The sequence below is a fragment of the Xiphophorus hellerii genome, chromosome 15, assembly GCF_003331165.1.
Source record: "Xiphophorus hellerii strain 12219 chromosome 15, Xiphophorus_hellerii-4.1, whole genome shotgun sequence".
Classification (NCBI taxonomy): Eukaryota; Metazoa; Chordata; class Actinopteri; order Cyprinodontiformes; family Poeciliidae; genus Xiphophorus; species Xiphophorus hellerii.
This window is the reverse complement of record NC_045686.1, coordinates 4007080-4024299: the sequence shown is the minus strand read 5'-3', so window position 1 is coordinate 4024299 and position 17220 is coordinate 4007080. Positions and strand designations below refer to the sequence as shown.

At 36.4% G+C, this 17220-nt stretch overlaps 1 protein-coding gene across 2 annotated transcripts; it reads left to right on the top strand.

Moving 5' to 3' along the window:
- Positions 1–3577: 3577 nt before the first annotated feature.
- Positions 3578–14968, top strand: LOC116733669 (prolactin-releasing peptide receptor-like). Of its 2 annotated transcripts, XM_032584467.1 has the most exons (3): positions 3578–4127; positions 8701–9170; positions 13273–14968. In XM_032584467.1, exons 2-3 carry the CDS (start codon positions 8722–8724, stop codon positions 13904–13906), a joined length of 1083 nt encoding a protein of 360 aa, XP_032440358.1. In that variant the 5' UTR covers positions 3578–4127; positions 8701–8721; the 3' UTR covers positions 13907–14968. The 2 variants fall into 2 exon arrangements, with proteins under 2 accessions (XP_032440358.1, XP_032440356.1); XM_032584465.1 differs by having other exon boundaries at positions 3578–9170.
- The last annotated feature ends 2252 nt before the right edge of the window (positions 14969–17220 follow it).

Here is a 17220-nt window from a genome sequence, read left to right as displayed (position 1 = left end):
ACAGAGAAGAGCTCAAAAAGTCTGATGTGGTGGCCCATTCAATACTGCTACATTATCTTTGCCGAACTGTGAAACATCGTCATCTCCTCCAAAATGAAAGAAGGGCTCAGTCAGAATCTGGATGGGTGAATTAAGTAAGCAGATTTAAAGTAAAGCATTTAAATCATGGTCTAAATGTGTATTTTTGACAAATTGTAACAGATTACCTTTATTATTTTAGGCTCATAAGGGTAGCAGACTCACTCCAGCACAACACATGCAACAAGTTGACATTTTTCTGAGCTGTTTTCCATGTGAGTGGTTTAATTTAATATGCTTCTCCTTTCTGAAAGTGTTTAAGATAAATGTTACAACAGGGGAAGAAATTTCCAATTAATTACCATTTTGTCTAGAAGAACACAATGTCTGGTCAATGAATGGGTAAATGAAAAGTTAATTGCATGTAAATATGATGCACAGGGTGCAAAACTTAGCTGTTAGCAGCACATCATTGTCGGGACATTAATATCAAGTCAATGAGTCATTACGCCAGAGGAAAATGTTTCACATTAACTTATCTTTCTTTTTTTTTTTTAAATATAGGAGCTACACGAGTTGAATAAATAAACTGGTTGCTTACAGTAGTTTATCACATCTGTATTGGATCTCAGAATAAAAGTCGTTTTCAATTCTCCCTTCATTTGTCTTCTAATCCATCGAGCCCTGTGACAGGCATGTGGCATTTTCTGGATTTAAATGTTAATTGTGTCTGACTCACAAAGTGGCTAACATTTTCTTTATCATGGTTATTTTGTGACTAACAGTGAAATGTTATTCATCAGTGATGACACAAGTGTAGATTTGCTGAGAGACAGACAAACAATGACTAAAACTCAGAAGTAAGCAGCCACTGGCACATGTAACTATCAGAACTGGTGTCCAACAACAGAAAGAAACCAATGACCTTCAGACAACGACCCCTAAAGGTCATATCTGAACGCATTCAGATGATATGCTTGATGAGTTATTCTGTCAATTATGCATAATTATTCCTCACCAGTCATTCAAGTTTTCTAGGTCAGATATCAGATCATAACACAACAGCTCATGTCTGATGACATGATTACAAAATTAATCACTGACCTTTGACCCCGTGGGGGCCTGATGCTAAGCACATATATGGACTACTTTATCCTTAAACATCAAGATTGTTATGATCTTAATGTATATTGGGCGTTGTCTGTAATATGTCTCTGTTAGATGCAAGGTAAAGTAAGGTAATTTTATTTATGTAGCACATTTTCAGCAACAAGGCAGTTCAAAGTGCTTTACATGAATTAGAAGGAAATAAAAACAAAACAACAAAACCAGAAGAAAGACAAAAAGGTAAAAGTAGAAAGCTAAATGTTGGTTCTTCATGTTTGATTCTTGTTCTGGGTTGTTACGTAGATGGCACTTTCTAAGTTTGTTATATATTTGTAAACTAACAAGAGTTTCTCTAAGGAATAAGAATAAGTAATCCACAATTTATATACTAATAGGAGTTTCTCTGGATCCTAATTTGTAATAACTACTGTAATAGGTTTAATTCCTGTTCTGGGTTGCTAAGCAGAATAAGAATAAGTAAACTAATAGGTAATGAGTACTCCACAATTTCTAAAAGTAATAAGCTAAACAGTTGTATAAGTGAAGACTCTGTAAGACAAACTTAAATAAGGGAACGCGTTTATTAAGAAATGCAATGTTTACAGACCAGTCTTTAGGAAAGGAAGCCAATAAGAGTTTTATCACCTGAAACTAGAGATACTCTCTTTATAGTGGTGGAGGAAGCATGCAAACAGCTTCTCATATTTGAAATCATTGTGTTTAATCATCACTTGTGTACGAGGAACCTTGTAAAAGTGCTCTGTTTTTGGGACCCATCTCCATATATGGTGACCTGCAGCTCAGGAATGTGAGCACGTCGCACATTTCTCTGTAGGTCACTGCCAGCACAGCGGCTCTCAGCTGAGATGTGCTACTTGAGACTGAGGGAGAAATTTAAAGTTTCTGTATGAAGTGTGTTAGGACATGTAGCAGCTTTGGGGGAGGCAATATTCTTTGACTATACCATATAGGGAGATAAGACCTGGACTGGAGAAGGAATTTGTTGCCCTTTGTCCTTTCTTTGTTGTTTCTGAGTCTATGGGGGAGGAGGTATGACAAGAACATTCCTGAACTGATTTTCAGAGATACTCTGAGCTATTGTAGTGTTCGTCTCTCCCAAACTGCAATAATGGTAATAAATTACATCGAATTGGACTTTTTCTGGAGCAAGAGTGGCTGCTGCAAACTTGCACGCAATCTTTCTCAAACCTTCAACCTCAACTTGGAAGATAAAATTTTAATCTGCATTATCTGGTTTCAGTTTATTGTGGTATATGTTCTCAGGTGCAAAACAATACTTTCGTTCATAATATTTTGCATTTAAATATAACTTCAGTCATATTTTGTGTACATAAAAACTTCATTTTAGAGCAAGTAGTAAGTGGTTTCTAAAACAAAAAATGTATTACATCCTCCAGAGGCCATAACAGGGAATATCGATTAATCTTTAGATCTACATATTGATATCAAGTAGTCAAATGTCTTTAATAATTAAAAAAGAGGTCATCCGTGGGCCGTTGCATTCAAATTGATTTTTATTTCACACTGGAAACAGCAGTTACATCATTTCATTGACATATCTCATATTTATGATGCTTTTGTGCAAGATTTCTGCAGTGTTTAATAATTTCTCCAGCCACAGCTTCCTTGGTTCCTGATGAAAATTATGAGAAACCAGATTAACTAAAAGTATGTCACAGAATTTTCTTTTGGACCCCTGAGGATAAAAATAGTGATTTTTCATTTACAAACTTGAAAATATCAATACCAGCAGCAGACAGCATAATTATTAAAACATATTGTCCTGTTCCTTTTGTTTTCTCAAAGTTCAGTTATTTTTTTAATTAGAAATAACAACAGTGCTTTGTGCGTATTGAGTTTGGGTTCCTTGTCCAAATTACTCACATAATCAACTGCTTAGAGCTACAGAATATTTACCCATTGATTTATGAGTTTATCTGACATTTTCTGCAAGTTGCTCAATGTGTCCCGTTAAATTAGAACAAATAAAGATTGCAATAAGTGATGTGAATTATTATATAGATTGCTTGGCCTCACCCTATGATAAAAAGGTCATTTTCTAATTGTTTACAGAAGGGGTGTTAATATTTGTGACTGTCGTTTGGAGCTCAAAAACACTCAGAAGTGAATCATTGTGGAATTTAAAGCCTTTTACAGATGGACACTCTGTCAATATCAGAATGATTTATTCTCACCAGGCAATACGATTGTGTTTTTGTTTTGTTGTGCTTTGCATGCTTGGGGTTCACATACTGTATATATACCATATAGGGAGATATGGAATATATATATATATATATATGGAATATATATATATATATATATATATATATATACCATATCTCCCTATATGGTATATATACAGTATGTGAACAGTATGTGAACAGTATGTGATATATATGTATACATATTTTGTATATATGTATACAAAATATGTATACATATATATATGTATATTTTAAATTGGGGTTTTATGGTTATTTCTATGGCAAGCTGCCATTTTTAAATATGTGATTTCAGACCAGAGTCAAAATATCCATTGAAGAATCAACTAATTTTGTTTTAAAGCTGAAGAACAAGCAGCTCATTGATATAGAGTTGTAGAAAATGTGCCTGTTTACATTAGCATGCAATTAAAAAAACACAATCAATCTACCCTTCATGTTCCTATGAGCAGATAAATAATCCTGCTTCACACCGAACTGCCTCTCTGATCTGACCACTAACTAATCAAACGTCATCACCAAGTCCAACACAGACATCAATCTTTGTTGGTTTCTCTGCTTTCTAATTGGCTCCCCATCTTTTCTACAGACATCTCAGATATATCTCCTCTCCCTCTGCGCTCCGCACACCTCCCACCTTCTTTCTCTCCGTTTAAAACAGCTGCAGCTTCAGCTCCCTCACTGAGGAAAAGCACACTGTCAAGGTCCATTGGTACCAGTCCTCACTTCTCTTCGAACAGAGAAATATCAGACCAGGTAAGTTAGGCTCTATAGTTAAAAAGCATTGCTTTGGCTCATTTTATGTAACAAGAGGGACTTACTGTGTGTGTAATTTATTTATATGTAATTATTTTTTTGTTAAAAGCACTGCAAGAAATGATTAGCTTTAAGATGAAGGATTTATATTGATGTATTCTAGGAGTGTAAAGACAATGGTGTGTTTCAGCTTCTGGTGTTTTTCAAGTGATAGATTAAAATCAATCAGTTTGAAAAGAAAAAACTTACATATCTGTTTAATAAATATATTTTAAAAACTTAAGTCTTATTTCTTTTTTTAAAAAAGGGAAATGTTATGCATTTGGAGTTCTGTTTTGCAGTTAAATTTTGAATTTCTGTGATTTTATGTGCAAAATTCAGATAATTTTTCCCCTCCCCAAGAACTGAAAAACATTATTTTAAATTTGTTGCTGTAAACCAAGACAACAAATATTGTCTTGAGAAAACAAGAGGAAAAGACTGAGAACAGTAACAGTTTCCTATGGAAATATTATTCTGCAGAAAGGTTGGCAACAAAGCATGAGGAGGTCACATTGCTACATTCCCTCTGGCAGGTTTCTGCAGCAGCGGTCTGAAGCATCCTTTGGGGCACAGATAAATGGGCAGGGCTGATTATGTGATGATGTGGAGCGCAGCAGTTAGGATGCGAGTGCGACTGCCTTTCAGGAGAGAAACATCAATTCATTTGTTGAATTTAAATTGAGTTTAACTTAGCCGCTAACTCGTACTGGACATACGTCAGAAAAATGCATGCGAATCCACCTTATTTCTGCTCGACTTTATGCTTGGAAACAAAAGAACTGGAGGAAAAAAGCTGCCTGTCTTCTTGTCCTCACTGCTTTCAAGAGCCATCAGAACAGTGACAGGTTTTTTAAAAATGTTTTACACACCCTAGAGTACCAAGAAAAATACACTGAAAGACAGTTTTTAAAATCCAGAGGATGGCAAAGGCAGACACCAACTTTTCTTTGGCCTTTTTCTTAAACATCATTTCAGAAGTCATTGTCAAGCAGGCAAAAATAAACAGTTTTACTTAAAAGCAATGAAGGATTGGAACTTGCTGGTGTGAGTAGCAGGATGTTTTGACCAAGAGCTGCCTACTTGAGAGGTACGTTGGGAGAGTTGATTACTGAACAAAAAGCAGGTGGTTAACTGGAAACGGCGTGCAGCTGTGAGGGACGGCAAGAGATAAACTGAGAAAACAGGAAATATGTCGGATAGAGAACAAGTGATAAGAAAATATGAAATAATACAAAATTCCTGTAAAATTCTTCTAATTATTATTCTAAGTCCTTGGTAACAAATTGTGTGAGAAACATTTGTTCCTGGCTGGTTTATGGTGAAATTACTTTATTTCTCTCCCTGGATAAAGTCTCCAAATGGGTTCACTGGGACATTCAGTTAAAAGTATCTGAAACCAGTAACACCTAGCAACAATATGTGTGATAGCTTAAACTTAACCAGCTATTATCAATTTACTGAGATACTGGATTTGGTCACTTGGATTTCAATGACTTTTTGCAGTCTCTTTCCTTAAAGTTACTTGTTTCTGGTGACGTTCCACTCAATTATATAATTTAATTGATCAGTTTTTCTTATTCATTTGTATTTGTAGATTGCTTAGGATGTTAGAGATAACTGCTTGTCTATTTAAATACACTTACATGTTTAGTTTATATTCAGGTTTTGCACAGTATTTTTATTGCATGATATTTTGGAGTATAAAAAAGTTCTCAGAGTAACACAGACCTCATTAAAATCGTCCACAGTACTCGAAGCAAAAGACAAAACCTCACATCACATTGTCATTGAAATCCCTGTTCAGTACATTCATTGATAGTATAGCTGGCTGTGAAAAGTAAGAGGTCTATGCTTCAACTGTTGCAGATTAATTCCCCAGTCTGTACCTCAGCACAAATGATGCTAATTAGCAGAGGACGAATGTGAAAAGACAGCAGAACCATAAAGTCTCATTATCAGGGCTGCTGGTGACAATAATTCAGTGAAGCAAAACTGTAGTATGCAGACTGATGAGCAATCTGGCAAATTTGTTCATTTGAAAAAAACAATACAAATAAAACTGAAAATGTCGTTTTTATACTTTTCTATTCACTCCTAATAGTGCAGAAATACAGAAAAGCCTTGTTCTCAGGTAGATCAATTTCTGCTTCTCACAGAACTATCAGAATCCCTTCTCATTAAACCCCCTTAAGCTCTGATTTCTCAGATCTTTTGAGCTGAAGGAGCAGCGTCCTCTCTTCCAGAGGCTACCAAAGGATGAATGCCTGTAGCTCCTGAACTATGAAAGCTCCCACATTGCTGTGGTCAGGCACAAAGACCAGTTCCTGTCAACAACGCACAACTGTACGTTTGCTTGTCATCCTTAGATTTACATTCCTCAGAAGAAGAGTGCTCCCTTTTGATTTAGAGATCCACCATGGTCGAACTTAGAGATGACTCCCTGACTTTGACAAAGTAACTAGAGAGTTTGCTTTGTCAGGTATAAAGAACTAAGCCAGCCAGCATTTGTTCAAGTGGTTTTAAGATCTATTTAGAGATATAATTCTGGTGGCTCCTGTGAGTAAAGCACATTTCAGTTTCAGTTCTGAAAGCTGCCAGGGCTTGGCACGCTCAGAGATCCACAAAAGTAAAATTGCATATGAGAATTATTTACTCCATTTATTAGGCCTTTTGTTTATGGGATGCTTCCAACACTACCTCTGTTTTCTTTTTTATATTTCACACTTTTGAAATAAAAGGCATGTTTCATCCATTTGTTTTTTAGTTTCTTTCCTTTCATTGATAAAACAGAGAGCATAAGTCCTTATAAGGGAGCTTTTGTCTTACTTTCAAGACAAATGCTCATAGACGTAAACTGCTACTGTTCTAACTTCCCTGCAGCAGCAAGCTGTGCTGTAATGCTAACGTTAGCCTCACATGAACGAATGACATGTCTGTTTCAGCTATGTTATTTTTTGTCTATGTTCCTTTCAGTGCAATTTTTTTTTTAAAAAGTCTTTCTGAGCCACAATTAACCCAAAAATATTAACACCCATTTCATTTTAGAATTAGAATAATTTTGATTCAACTCTAAGTTCTTCTGACAAGAAATGAGTGAGGCATCTCAGATAATACAATAAAAAATGTAAAAGTAGAGAAGTTGAAAAAAAAAAAGTATTTAAAAAAAGAAAAAATAAGTGTTATAACATTCGAAATCTTCTAATAATTACTGACAAGTTTTTTGTTCATGTGGTTTTTGGACCTTTTGATTTGGACAATTAGCTTTGAGGTTGGAAAGCCTCTTTGCCATCATCCTAATCTTTAGTCCGCTCTTTTAGAGTCTCTATCAGATTCAAATTTGACATTTGACTGGGCTACTTAAAAAATAATACTACTTTCTGTTAGAAGAAACATTTTGGCAGAAGTTAACTTTATATCTTAATTTGCCCGGCGTATGAAGCTCTTGTCCTTGAGGGAAAATGCTGCGACTCCGTCTGCATAAAGTAGTTAAAGTTTGCAATAAAAAATTCTTTCAGCTGCCAGTTATGCCTGGATTGAATATTTATTGTCAGCAGGGAGAGCTCCATTCAGTTCAGGGTCATCAAAGACCTTCATTATGTCAAATGTTTTTCAAAAGGTTAAAGCCAGTGGTGAAGTCATTTGAATGCGTTCATGCACAGCCTTCTGTGACAGTCACCACATGATGAGGGCGCAACCCCGTACTTCCTGCGGTTTGTCAGTGGAAGATTTCCAGAGCTCATTAACTAAAATGATAATGACAATGTGATGAAGGTAAACTGATACAGCTCTGTTACAACTTGCCTGGAGGATCTCCAAGCCTGATATGGGGAGTTTTTAAAATTTCTGAAAAACACTTCTGGTGGCACTAGGATACATGTGTCCAGTTTTGCCTCACAGCTGGGGATCAGAAAATGATGGAATTTCATTATTTCTGTCAGGCTTCAAAGGAATAATGCCTAAGGCTTGAAAGAATATTTAAAAAATGTGTTGGTGTTTAAATATTTTAATACACATGTCCTAATTGCATTTTTAGTTAATTTATTCTTGATTAGCTGATATGATGACAGGCAGCATGGAGAAGTCATGTTTGAATGAGTTCACAAAAAAGGAAAACTTAAAAACGATGCATCTCAGCCATGCTTAGTTATTGTGCGTATGCTGAACAGGCCAAACAGAGCGAGTTAATTAATAATGAAATTTTTTCTGCAGCTCTTGGCATGTAAATTAGGACCTAATGTTGTCATGTGGTGTTTCTAAAACACATTTTATTGGTGGATGGAAGTAGTTGCTCTCTGCATTTATAATGAGATTCCTTCACAACCATCTGCCTCATTATACCTTCCTCTTTACCTCTAAACGAGTGAATGTGTTGCTGCTTGTAAAAGCATGATTTTTCTACTAAGAGTCTTCCATTTATTAAATGTCATGATCTTTTTTTCCTCCGTGTTTATATTTTTCAAGTACCTGATAGTCTGACCTTTTAGAGGTGTTGGTGATGTTTGACTATAAACCTGCCACTTTTTTGTTGCAGTGCACATACGGACAGGAGGCTATGGAGGCTAACCGCAGTAGTCCAACAGGAAGCACGCCGCCTTCCTCATCTGCAGAGCAACCTGAGGGGCGCATTTATGAGGTAGCAGTGCAGAGCAACTCCACCAACCGCAGCTCACAGTTTGCAGATGTGGCCCTCCTGCAGACATTCAAGCCTCTCATCATCCCTTGTTACGTGCTCGTGGTTGTTGTGGGCGTCGTCGGGAACTACCTGCTCCTCTATGTCATCTGCCGAACCCGCAAGATGCACAACGTCACCAACCTCTTCATCGGGAACCTGGCCTTCTCGGACATGCTCATGTGTGTGACGTGCGTCCCCTTCACTCTCGCCTACGCCTTCAATCCACACGGCTGGGTCTTCGGCCGCTCTATGTGCTACTTGGTCTTCCTCATCCAACCTGTCACTGTATACGTTTCCGTTTTCACGCTCACAGCTATCGCTGTGGACAGGTGGGTTTAAATGCCTGCAAGCAATCACAACTTTGACAATTAGAAATTTTCAAGTTTTTCTTATATTACTTTGATTTATTTGCAGTGTTGTGCTTTCATGTTTTAAATATACATGTCTTACAAAAGTGTTCATGCCACTTGAAACATTTCCGCAGTTTTTCATGCTACAACCACAAACTTCCGTGTATTCAATTAGGATTTTTGTCATATAAAGCAGTGGATGATTATGATGTTTTTACTGTTTTTATTTTACTTTTTTAAAATTTTTACCAGGAAGTTCTTTGGCATAACAACTCTTTTCTGAGACAAACCTAACCAAGAGGCACACCGGTGTAGAGCATTCAAAACAAAACAGTTTTAATTTGAAGTTATAATGTATTTTGCTAATTATTTCAAATTTAAATTGTAGTCTAAGAAGAAAGCTTTCTTTTTTTGTTGTTTTTTACCAATTTCTTAGCCAAGTTTGGAGACCCTGAGGAGGAGTAGGTGTGATGGACGGGTATTATATCCACTTATGACTGGAAACATGGGAGTAGTTTTGCCCAAGGCAACTTTATAACTAAATAAAAGTCAATGTTGTTGACTCCTTTGTTTTACTGAAGGCCATGGGAACAAAGTATGAAGTTTACAGTGGTGCATCTTGAAGGCAGCATTTGTAAAGCGCTGTGAAATATTGTATCCAGGCAACGGAGAACTGAGGAACCTGCATTCCTGTTTGTCTCCATAATCCACCACATTCAGGAAAGTGCATTTTAACACTTTCATTTTTTCAGCTTCTGACAGGATTTGTGTCAATATCTATCCATATGCTCAAGTAATAGCAGGTATTTCAGCATTGGTTTTTTCTTTCCACTCTTTCAGATTTAGAGTGCAAACCAGTAGTTGCCTGGTTGACAGATTCTGTTTAAATTTCTTCTTACCAAACCAGTCAGTTTAGGTTGATGATCATGTTTGGTAGCTTGGTAGCATTCTCATTTACACTTTCTGGATGAAGTGGTCCAGTAAGTGGTCTTTACTGGGCTCAATAAAGCCCAGTAAAATACAATGAAATTTGTGGTGTATTCGTTTTACAAGGTATAAATCACTAAGCAAAATTTGGCACAAACAAAAATAAAATCTGCTTTTCTAAATAAGAGTGGATTGCAATAGTAACCTAGGAATTCACAAGCCAATGAATGCAATCATGTTGTATTCCTTGAAAATTAGGCAAATGAAGGGAGGTATTGATTTGCATGTAAAAAAAAAAAAAAAGAATAATCTGTTCTCCTTAATCAATGATAAGGTCTTTATTTGGCAAGCAATTACTCAATAAGTGAAATTTCCTAATCAGTGAGCTTCTCTTAAGAACTAACATGGTGCAAAAATATAGCTAGATTAGTCAAATTCTTAAAAATGTCATTATTCTTAAGGGAATGCGCAAAGAAATCAAACAAATAAGCAGTTGTGAGCTTCAGATAACTATTTTTCATTTGACTTTCTAAGGATCAAGCCTTTGTTTATCTTTAGTCAAGCTTCTCTCCTTTAGATTGGATCACTTTAACATAAACTGAAAGTTTTAAGTGCTTGTTTTTGTTCTTTGACACACCTGAGCTCAGTATTAAAATGCATTCTTTGCTTGTCTTTGCCACTTAAACCTTACAGGCAAGGGTGTAAATCCCATCTCATTATTGGGGGGGACCACAAACAGGAACATTTCTTAAGACCAATTTTGGGGGTGTCGGCAAAGTTACAGTGAAATGTAACGTAAAATGTGGTTTAAAAGGTTTTTAATCACACTGCAGGACCAAAAATGACTAATAATGAACATCAAACATGTTTTTCTAAGTAAGCAACCTGCTGAGAAGTAAAACTAAAATTCAAATGTTGCTTAGATATGAATTTTGCTCAGTCTGACTGATCTAATCTCAGCTACACCTTTACAAAAATGTAAGGTTCTAAATAAAAAAGCTTTAATGAGTAACTCCTCTTAATAAAATTCCTCATAAACACTGATTTATTGTAATGGCTCCCAATACAAGTTATGGGCTATTTAAATTATAACTTAAGTTGCTTTATTTTTAAGCCTGTTTTAGTTTTGCCATGTCCTAGATGACTGAGAACCAGCAGGTAGATAGAAATGAATATCTGGGGAGTATCATAACTTAAATGTAACACTTAAGGCACCAGGGTTTATATAGAAAAATATTCAGATTTTATTTTGTGGTTTTAAAGGCTCTACATTGAAAACAGAGAGAAATAAAGCCATAACTTTCTGTTTCTTCTATCTGTTCTCGGCTCCCAAACACAGAGCTGTCGGCCACTCCTCAGCCTCTCCCTCCCGTTTTAAACTCTTCTAATTAAATAAAAGTTAAAGACCTAAATATGAATAAGATGTTTGCTACCTTTGACAAAAAAGCTTAAGTCTATGTTAGCAGTGTAGCAGTTTTGCTAATAAGGCAGCTCATCAAAATTCAGACAAAGTAAGAAAATAACGAACTGCAGTCTGATTTTTATTGTTAATGTGTTTCTTCTTATTGAGCAGTGAATGTAAATAAAAGGTGTTGCATGTCTTTTGTTTTAAGTATTTACTTACTGGAGGGTTTTGTGTTCGTGCTGCAGCGCCACAGCTAACGGCTAGCTCCTCGCTCCAACGGCTCTGTTGCTCCTCCTTCAAGTTGGACTGAACCATTGTTCTAACAATGGTAGGGGGGGACCCAAAAATTAATTATTATTTTTTTCTGAGATAAATGGCAGATTTAGTTCGTTCTTTGTTTCTTTTGCCTTTTCATATCGATATTATTTAAATGCAAACGTTTTTTCAATGAATTTTTTTGGAGGGGACAATTCTAGACTTTTCCAAGATTCCCCCCCCGACCCCACCGGGACTTACCTATGCTTTCAGGTCACAGACTGCCCAGCCAAAATCTGGCTGTCTGATTGAAATGTACGTCAGCATACCTCATTAGATGCACAGAAACAGCTTTAGGCCTAATTAGGCCATTTAGCATTTCTCCACTATCTGATCGCTACGACTTGAACTTTCAGTTTAATCATACTTGAGATGTCACAGTGGCATTAATTCATCAATCTGGTCCTGATTAATCTGGTTCCATTTATTCTGTTAACCCTCCTTTTATGTTCGTTTCTGAGGTACAGCAATAATGTTCCTGGGTCAATTTGACCCGGGGAGTGTTTAATCATGCAGTAGTGTCAGAAACCAAAAAATTCCTCCAAAACATTTTTGTATCTGATTATTAACTCCAGTACTAACCATTTCAATCAATATTTGTGCAATGATGTTTTTTTTTCTCATAAATAAAGGAACAGTGACGACAACTTACTAATTTACTAAAAAAATAAAAAATGGAATTTACATTTTTTATGTTCAATGATAAAAACCTACAAACAAAAACAACAACAATAATTTCCTTGAAATTGATCATTTGTAAAAAAAAAAAAAAATGTATATTACATTTAGATTTTTTTTTCAATGGGTGATCTTTATAATTGAACTTGAGACACACATACTGTTCAGGGTCAAATTGACCCGCTGATTAAAATCAAGATAAATGAGTCATGCAGAGAGTATTTATGTTTTCTCCACTTCTGCTGAGTGTCCACTCAGTGTGGGTGGAGTTTGTCCACAGGAACAGAAAAGATTCCCGTCAAAAGTTATATGAACACCTGCTTTCTCGCAGTTTCCTAGTGAAGTAAAGAGAGTAGTGAGAAAGTGGGCTTGTGTGTGTCCACGTGTGCTTGTATGTGTGTTGTGTTTTTGTGTGGTGTGGTGAAATATGGTTCATAGCTGCAAGGAAACATATAGAATTGGACTATTTTTTTGCAATCTTTTTTACCCTTCAACTTGACTGTGGGGTCAAATTGACCCGAACAGTATCTTTGTAAAAAGTAGACGCAGGGGGGGGGGCTGCAAATGTGTAAAATGAATAAATTTTCGATTTATATATAGAGTGCACCTATTAAGACAAATAGAACAAGTTTTATGCAAAAAAAAAAAATACTTCTAACTATTAAAAAAAGTTATAAACTTTAAAACTGGTCAATTTGACTCGCAACATAACAGGAGGGTTAAGGTTTAATAAGTACCACTCTCCCTTCGTTGCAGATATTACGCCACGGTTCATCCACTGAAAAAGCGAACCACCGTGGCCACTTGTGCCTACGTCCTCATCGGGATCTGGCTGCTGTCCTGCGGTCTGGTGGCTCCGGCAGTGACTCACACCTACCATGTTGAGTTCAAAGAAGAAGGCTTCACCATCTGTGAGGAGTTCTGGTTGGGCCAGGAGAAGGAGAGACGGGCCTACGCCTACAGCACGCTGCTGATCACATACGTCCTCCCCCTTTCGGCCGTCTTTGTCTCCTACCTCTGCATCACCGTCAAGCTGAAAAAGTGCATCGTCCCTGGAAACAGGTCGCAAGACCAGGTGTGCGTTCACCAGGCCCGAAAGAGGAAGATCTTTCGCCTCGTGGCTCTGCTGGTGTCCGCCTTTGCCGCTTGCTGGCTTCCCATTCACGTGTTCAACGTTCTGAGAGACATCGACATCCACCTGATAAACAAGCAATACTTCCTACTCATCCAGCTGCTGTGCCACCTCTGCGCCATGAGCTCCTCCTGCTGCAACCCCTTCCTCTACGCGTGGCTACACGATCGCTTCCGCACGGAGCTGAGGAAGATGATGAAGTGCAGCCATCGCATCGGAGTCCCCGCCAGCCACTGCGCAGCTGGAGTGGTTTTGTAGCCTGCTTATTTGCTTATTTGTATTTTTGCGCAGATGGGGACTTGACCAACGCTATCCATCAACATGAAGTACAGGTGCAACTCAGCCATTGTCAAGCAGTAAATAATCTCCTATGCACAAACCAAAATCAAGCAATTCGCTGCTGTTCCATCCATCTGATGCGCTTCAGAAAACTGCCTCTGAAAACTCTGTGTCTCACAGTAAAGCATTAAAAATGACTCTACCCTGAAAAAACAGTAGAAAAGATATGATTATGTTAGTAATCTTCAAGATTTGTATATATGGTGAAACTTAAGATATTTACTTAAAAGCAATCATTGTTATTGTTCATATAAGCAGTGAGAAGGATTCATTTGTTGGTGAAACAAACTGTGTTTCAAATTCAGGTAAACTATGGTTGTATCCGAACTTGAGGTGGAACTTAATAATTTTTTTTTGATTGCGTTAATTGCAGGGTCTCTAATGAATTAATCGCATTTTAATTGAAACTCAATTGAACTCAATTTAAAAAAATAGGCATATGAGATCGAAAACAAAGATATTTATTGTTTTTAGTCTGTTATTTAGATTATTCAACTGTCTGATTGCACAAATTTTCCATTCAGCTTTCAAGTGTTTCAGTGTCTCGTTTATGTAGCAACTTTGATGCGTTAAAGTCACGTCCTCAAAACTAATACAAATATTTTATGTAAAAGGTTGAAGAATCTTGGATGTTTCATACAATGTCAGAGTTTACAGAGGAATTGCATGGACTAAATGGATTCTGATTTATAATTTTGTTTATTAAAGATGATGAGGCTTCAAATCTTCAAGCTCACAATCCTTCAATGTCTTATGCATAAATTGCAAATACAGGCAGAAAGCTCACTATTTGCAAATTATTGTTTGCAGGAGCTATGTGGAAAACATGAACATGAATGTCACCGTTAAACAGAGGGTCACGACCAAGACAAGATTGAAATTGATGAAAAAAAAAAGGTTTATGTGGAAAGGAAATGAAGGGAAAATCAAACTATCAGTTCAAATCACTTTTTGATTGTTTCTAGTGAGTTTGATTGTTTCTAGTGAGTTTGATTGTTTCTAGTGAGTTTGATTGTTTCTAGTGAGGCTCTTGCGTCAGATTGGATCTTCATATCCTTCTTAAATCAGTGTGAGGTTAAATTTATGAGGCTGCGCCCTGAGGCTTTCATCGTTTTTATGCCAGCAGCAGACGAATGTACACCAACATCGAAGTCATCACCTTATTTTTGAACGTGATCATTTGAAATTGCCTGTAAATAAAAAAAAAATCTAACGATCAATATTATATTGTGCTGTGTATGCTCTGTTCCTCTGTTTATGGTTTTGAAGTTGGTATGAATGTCATATTTATCTGTAGCAGAGGCCAAATTGGCCAAATGATCTACTTTTTGTGTTTCTTGCAGAGCTACTACGTCCTGTTATTGACATGCTTCTGCATGAACTTACCTGTCGCAGTGATGATTATTTATAGATACATGGAGGAAAATGACTATTGCATGCATTGATTTTTTTTCTTTGTAAATAAGGGATTGAATTGGTTTTAAGTAACACAATACAGAAAACCACACTCAGTTTGGTTTAGAGAAAGAAATTAAAGCTGCTATAATGGCCAAGCCAGTTACGCAATATAAATCTAATTTCCGTACTATAAGCCGATAATTATTTTCTTAAGTGTTGAAAACTCACACACACACTTCCTCCGTCTCTCTTTGTTGTTACTCTCAATATCACTTTCGTCTCAAGACAAATTCACTCAAAGCAGTCCAGCGTTTTAAAACTCCTTGGTTAAAAGCCTGTTAGGCTCATCGCGATCATTTACTTTTCCAGGTCAGCTATTGCATTATATTTTTTACAAGCAATCTATGGGGGGAAAAAAAGAAGCATTTACAGTACATATTTCTGTGTAAATTTTTATACGCTTGTAGCTTATAGAAAAGTACGGCCTACATTTGAACCCTATTTTGTGAGTGTGGCTTATATTTTGGTGTGCTTATTAGTCCAGAAATTACGGTAATTGAAAATCTCCCAGAAACTTCAAGATTTAGAGAAAGTTTGTGTGGAGAAAGGTTGTTATCAACATCCCTCATGAGTGTATCAGGCATCCTAAAGCTGGTATTTTGAACTTTTTTTTTAATCTAGCACATGTGCCAAATAGTCTTCAATAAGGGTTTTCTGGTCTTATTTTCTGTGATATTTCACTTTATTACATTCCATTTATGGTCTAATTTATTTCTATTTGACTACATATGTGGTTTACATGGGTGGCCACCTACAGCTGCTATTTCAAGTCAGATTCATTTGAAAAGTATTCACTGAGAAAATACTGATGTTCCATTGTCTGTAAATGTAATTTTCTTTCTTCTTCTTCTTATTTGTTCCTCATTTATTTTGTTTGATCCAACAATGTGTTTGCTGATGTTTTGCATGTTAAATACGTGTAAATAAATGAAATGAAAGTCTAAATTAAAATGCTTAAAATAAAAAAAAAAATCTGAAACAACCCTGGCTTCAGATTAGTGTGAGTGGACTGTGGTGGAAGTGGAAATTCAATTACATTAACGGGTCAACTTGCAGCTGCATGGCTAAATTTGCTAATTAGATGCAGCGAAGGCTAAAATGTTTGCATGTGAATTAGACTTGCTCAGAACAGGGAAACGTGATAATTTATTGATCCCGTAAATCATGTCAGGATTATCTGGGGCTTGCTCATCCATTCCTGCAGATGGATGAGGTTCGGTCTGAAACAGTAGCCTTACTGCTCTCTGTGAAATAAAAGATTACCACTTGCTATTCTATTTGACAAAATGAAACAAAGCCTGCAGGAAAAGAAAAAAAAATCTCATTTACCTTCAAAAATTAAGTTTTTTTTCAAAGCATACTCCCATGAAGAACAACATCAAACTTTAAATCTTAAAATGACAAAATTCATGAAGGACACAATGGATATCTGCTAGATAAACAAAATAATAAAATATCACTCTTTATTAACTTCTTTTCGATCTCATTTGGATATCCTAGTATGGACAAAGCCCAAGTGTTATGAGAAACATTAATAAAAGTGTTGCTGCAATCTGCTGTCCCTCCAAGCCCTGTTGTAATATGACACATCCATTAGTGAGGAGGAAGTAAATGGAATTTAGCCATAATTTATTATAATGCCATTTCTCAGGTGGCATGTCAATGTGCATCAAGATGTGAGATTCTGAGGACACTATTGCTAACAATCATTACTTCTCTTTGCTGTTCAGGCTTGGACTAAAGTCAGTTTCCTTAGGCTTGTTTTTGAAAATAAT

Bases quoted from the DNA above. Each gene is read 5' to 3' on its own strand.
- LOC116733669 (XM_032584465.1), top strand. From the start codon at position 8,665: ATGTTTGACTATAAACCTGCCACTTTTTTGTTGCAGTGCACATACGGA. The intron at 9,171-13,272 runs GTGGGTTTAAAT...CCTTCGTTGCAG, and splicing joins ACAGCTATCGCTGTGGACAG to ATATTACGCCACGGTTCATC.